General features: G+C 42.2%; 1 protein-coding gene across 1 annotated transcript; it reads left to right on the top strand.

Moving 5' to 3' along the window:
* Positions 1-1,058: 1,058 nt before the first annotated feature.
* On the top strand, positions 1,059-4,981 carry ZNHIT1 (zinc finger HIT-type containing 1). The gene is made up of 5 exons (XM_069063224.1): positions 1,059-1,218; positions 1,318-1,488; positions 3,606-3,685; positions 3,823-3,992; positions 4,314-4,981. Exons 1-5 carry the CDS (start codon positions 1,197-1,199, stop codon positions 4,333-4,335), a joined length of 465 nt encoding a protein of 154 aa, XP_068919325.1. The 5' UTR covers positions 1,059-1,196; the 3' UTR covers positions 4,336-4,981.
* Positions 4,982-5,295: the final 314 nt, after the last annotated feature.

Below are 5,295 nucleotides of genomic sequence, written 5' to 3'. Positions count from 1 at the left end.
CAGGGCCTCTCCCCTCTACTTCCTGAAAGACAAATTACACGATGAAAATTATCATCCACAATCAGGCTCCAGCCTATCTTGGCAAATTCTCATTATTCACACACACAACCTACCTGGCCCACTTGTTCCCTATAAATTATATTCTATCTCTCATTTCTCTGTTTTGGCAAAAGTTGTTCCCGGTGCCTAGAATGCTCTCCCTACTCCCCTTCACTTCCTAGAATCCCTAGTTTCCTTCAAAGCTTTAATTCAAGTATCTTCTTCAAGGAACCTTTCGTGATTCCCACATTTGTTAATGTTCCTTCCTCCAATCACTATGTTTTTTTTTTTTAATTTTATTGATGTGTTTTACTTTTACTTACAGTTACTCCCATTCTATGAGGTCTCTTCTAACAAAGCAAAGCAGTTAAATAAAACTATTAATAGTGACCTTATCTGAAAGTGTATGCAACATTCCACAAAGCACCCCTTCTCTATTTTTAATAATTAACAGAAATCTATTTTTTTTTCTTCCCATGGGGGAAAAAAGAAGAAAAATAAATTCCTTGTAACAAATATGTACGTGAAGAAAAACAAATTCTCTACATGACTGTATGTAAATATATGCATATAAATATATATCTATAGATAAAGATATCTCATTCTGCACCTTGCATTCACTGCCTCTGTCAGTGATAGTAGGTTTCATTTCTGGTCGTCTAGAATTATGAATTCTCATTGTATGAATGCTCATAGTTCTTGGAGCTTTGAGAGTTGTTTTTACAACGGGAATATTGTATAACTTGTTCTCCTAGTTATGTTCATTTCATTATTCACCAGGTTATAACAGTCTTCAAAACTTCCAAACCCAAAAAGTCACAGGATCGTATTTCTAAATCTGGAAGGGGCCTCAGAAGCGATCCAAAGCTTTCATTTTTACATATGGGGAAACTGAGGCATCAGTGGCAGCGGAAGTGACTTCTCTAAGAACAAAGTGTAAAGCTTCCTTGTCTCCTTGGCAACACGTGGCATCGGCAGGGCCCAGCATCTGTTTATGCGTAGGTGCCCTTAAGGAAAATGGTGGACTCAGCAATGTCGTCCTTCCTCTGACGTAAAGAGCTTCCGCCGGAAGTAGCTGTGATCTTAGCGCTCCGAAGCTTCCTGAAGAGCTCCGGCGCCTTCGAGTGCCGGCGTATTTGAGGGCTGGATAAGCCAGGATGGTGGAGAAGAAAACTTCGGGTGAGTCTGAGCCTCCGCGGATGGGTCCGCCGGGCCGGGCCGCCTCTCACCCCTCCGAGGGCCTCGCCTGACCCCGCTCTCCCTTCTCCTTCTACCCAGTGCGGTCTCAGGATCCGGGGCAGCGGCGCGTGCTGGACCGGGCGGCCCGGCAGCGCCGAATCAACCGACAGCTGGAGGCCTTGGAGAACGACAACTTCCAGGACGACCCTCACGCCGGCCTTCCCCAGCTGGGCAAGAGGCTGCCGCAGTTCGACGATGATACCGACACCGGTGAGCGGGCCCAGCGCGGGCTGGCGACCCCGACGGGGACTCGCAGCCTTTTTGGCGTCATGGGCCCTCCTCTCAGCAGCGTGGTGAAGTTCTTGAGCCCTTTGTAGAATGTTTTTAAATGTATAAAATATGTACTATTACAAAGGCAGCCAATTATATCGAAATGTGGTTATCAATATATATTGTGGGTGTTAGAATTTAGAGTTGGAAGGGGCCTAACAGATCTGGACCAGGGGTTGATCAAAGATCAACCTCTTTGATGCCTTGGGCTCCCCTCTTGGCCGTGTGGTGAAACTCTTGAATGCTTTGAAAAATGTTTTTAAGTGTATAAAATACATAAAATTGCAAAGGAAACTAATTACATTGAAATACAGTTGTCAATGTATATTATTGAAGTTAGGATTTAGAGCTGGAAGAGGTCTAAGAGATCTGAACCAAGGCCTCTTAACTTTTTTTGTGTCATGATCTTTCCCTTTGGCAATGTGGTAAAGCCCTTGAACCCTTTGCTGATTGCTTTTAAATTTGTAAAATGCATAGAATTACAAAAGAAACCAATTATATTGAAATGTAGTTTATCTGTATAAATTGTGAAGATTAGGATTTAGAGATCTTTTGGACTAGTGGCCAACTTTTTGGGGGCCATCTCCCCCTCCCCTGCTTTGGCAGTGTGGTGAAGTTCTTGCATAATATTTTTAAATGTATAAAATACTTAGGATTACAAAGGAAACTAATTATACTGAAATATAGTATATTATATGTGTGTGTAGCCCCAGGTGAAGAACCTCTGTTCTTTTCCAACCCCCATCCTGCAGAGAAAGAAAATGAGACCCAGAGAGAAGTAGTGGTTTGCTGAAGAACACATAAGGAGTAAGTGGAAGAGCCAAAATTCAAACTCAAGTCTATTGACTCCAAATATGGGCTTCTTAATTCAATTCAATTAAACAAGTCTGTATAGAAGCCCAGGCACTATGTTAGGTACTGGTTAGAAAAATGAGCATATGGGCCCCATCCTTAAGGAGTTCATGTTCTCTTAGGCAGAAACAACACCAAAATATACATATATATAAATATATATGCATATATACATGTATATGTAAATACAAAATATATATGAAGTAATTTTCCTGGTGGAGGGTACAAACTGTGTAGGGTAGTTTAATAAAATAGAGGTTTTAGAGGACACAGTCCAAGGGTAGGGAAGAGTGGGACAGAGACATTTGACAAATGGAGCTAGCATGAGTTTTAGGGAACAGGCAGCCTTCTATAAGCATGGATTCTACATGGAGCCATAGGGCACTAGACTGTCCTGCCTTTCACAGTAGAAGAGGCAATACTCACTTCATTATCAATCTCTGAAAAAGGTGGGGGGCCAGGGAGAGGTGATCTGTGTGATAGCAGGGCAGATAGTCAGTCCCTGGCCCTGCCTCGTAATCTGCACAGGGGCAGAGTTCAAGGGTCAGGCTGCTCATAGAGGGTTGGGGCGTGTTGGAGCTGTCGTGCTCCGGGTTGTCCTCTCTCAGAGGATTCCGTCCAGGGCTTCAGAAGTAAAAGAGACCAAGAGAAAAGAGAGAAACTGCACAGGATAATGCAAGATAGCTTGTAAGGGAAAGAAAAGCATCTTGGCAGAGGATTGTCAAGGGTATGTTCTTGTTAGCCCCAGTGCTGCCATTCACTCCCTTTGTGATTTTGGGCAAGTCACTTTTCTTGTCTGAGCTAATTAGGTTAGCAGAACCCTTAAGATTCTGAAACCCTTCACACAGTTGGAACCCTTAGTCACATTTATATTCATAGGCTAATTCTGCTAGTCTTTGTATCTAAGGCAGCAGGTTCACACAGAAGAAACACTGGACTGGGAGCTAGAAGACCTCTCTAAACTTTGAGGTCTCTTTAGCTTTCAATCCATGACTTATGACCTCTGCTTTTGACATACTAGGTGAATGAAGTAGAAAGATAAAAGGGAAGCTTAAATGGGAGGGAGAAAAAAATCTGGGATTCCTTGGAAGGGGCAGTGTGGAAGTATGATAAGTTAGGAGGATATTAGCCTCATGATGAGGAAAAGTGTGGAAAGAAAGGCAATCAGGAAAGTTCACAGAATAACTCCTCCCATTCCCCTTCAGGAAAGAAGAAGAAGAAAACTAGAGGAGATCATTTTAAACTACGTTTTCGAAAGAACTTCCAGGCCCTTCTGGAAGAGCAGGTAAGAAGAGTGGGGAGAACTTAGGGGGTAAGAAGTTGGTAAAATAGAAATTATATCAGGGAAGGGGGTAAACTTGAATCGGACAATAAGGAGGTAATTGTAGATCTATGTCCCCACTCTTTTTTTCATTTTTCCAGAATTTAAGTGTGACTGAGGGCCCTAATTATCTCACAGCCTGTGCAGGGCCCCCTAGCCGGCCCCAGCGCCCCTTCTGTGCAGTGTGTGGCTTTCCTTCTCCTTATACTTGTGTCAGCTGTGGAGCTAGATACTGTACTGTCCGCTGCCTTGGCACACACCAAGAGACTCGGTAAGACCATACCTCATTCTTTCCTTCCCCCAGTTTTCCTGACCCCTCTTTAAGCCAGTCTACTTCTACCTCTTTTCTTAATGTGTTTTGTGTTGGGGAAGACTGAAGATGTTCCCTTTCCCCTTGTCCTCATATATGCTGTCCACTCACAACTGTTTGCTATGAAATACCTTAGGTAAATTCACTGATGGGGAAAAAGACCACACCTCCTTTTCCATAAGAGATTCTTTCCTTTCCTGTCTCTGTACCCTCCCTCACCCTTCCCTCCCCACCTTCCCCTGCCCCTTCTCTATATAATTGATGCTTCACCTCTGTTCCCAGGTGTTTGAAGTGGACAGTATAAGTCTGTGACTTTTCCCCAAGGAAAGAAAACTCTGCCTTGCTTTTTTCCAGAGAGAAAAGATGAAACTGTTGGGACCTTACAGCTTCCTAGACAGGACTATTCGTCAATCTCTGTTTTGTTTCTTTTTAAAATTTTTTTATTTTGTAATTCTGTACCCCACAAATACCATCAAAATCAGCATTTCCAAATACACAGAAGTTACAAAATATGATTAATACATAAAATTCTTATATACATTTTGCATCCTTTAAAGGATATAATAAATCCAACATGTTAATTTCAGAGCTATCCTGCTTGTCTCTTTCTGAACCCCCTTCTGTGCATTTTTAAAATGCTGTAGTAATATCCTTTCTTCACTTTTTGATATATCTATCACTAGCTCTCTTCTTCCTTCTAAATCCTTCCCATTAAAAAAAAAGCAAGCTACTGCAATAAATAAGTATAATCAGGCAAAACAGATCTGAAAAGGTATATCTCTTAATCCTGTTTCTTTTCCAACAAGAAAGATAAGAACTGGGGAAATGAGAGCCCCTTCTCTAAGTCCTGCCCCCCAGTGCTTGGGTTTAGATGGGGGAGGTGGTATGGGACTAAATCCACAAAACACTACAGTTCAATCTCTGTGTCTCTAATAAAGCCATAAGAAAAAGCCTTGTCATATCAAGTTGACATTTTATTTGTTGGGGGTGGGTGTGATGGTTGTGGTCCTTCTATTCCTTCTTATAACTCTCTCCTCTTCCTTCCCTTTCAATGTCCTTTTGGTCCTCAGTAGCTCTGCTTTTAACCATCCTCTTGTCACTAAATCTCCTGTTTTCTCCTTTAGTGTCCATTTTACTTAATTTCTAAACAACCTGTATGTGCAGATGACTGAGCCACCTACTGAGGTAAAAGGGAGTGAGTACAGGAAATGGTACAGAAGAAACTGAAGAGCTTAGTGACCCTATCTGTGCCCTTAGGGTTTTC

This window comes from Petaurus breviceps, unplaced genomic scaffold (assembly GCF_028583685.1).
Source record: "Petaurus breviceps papuanus isolate PSGF00001 unplaced genomic scaffold, PetGlider_PUasm1.0 90537, whole genome shotgun sequence".
Lineage (NCBI taxonomy): Eukaryota > Metazoa > Chordata > Mammalia > Diprotodontia > Petauridae > Petaurus > Petaurus breviceps.
This window is presented reverse-complemented; position numbering and strand designations above follow the sequence as displayed.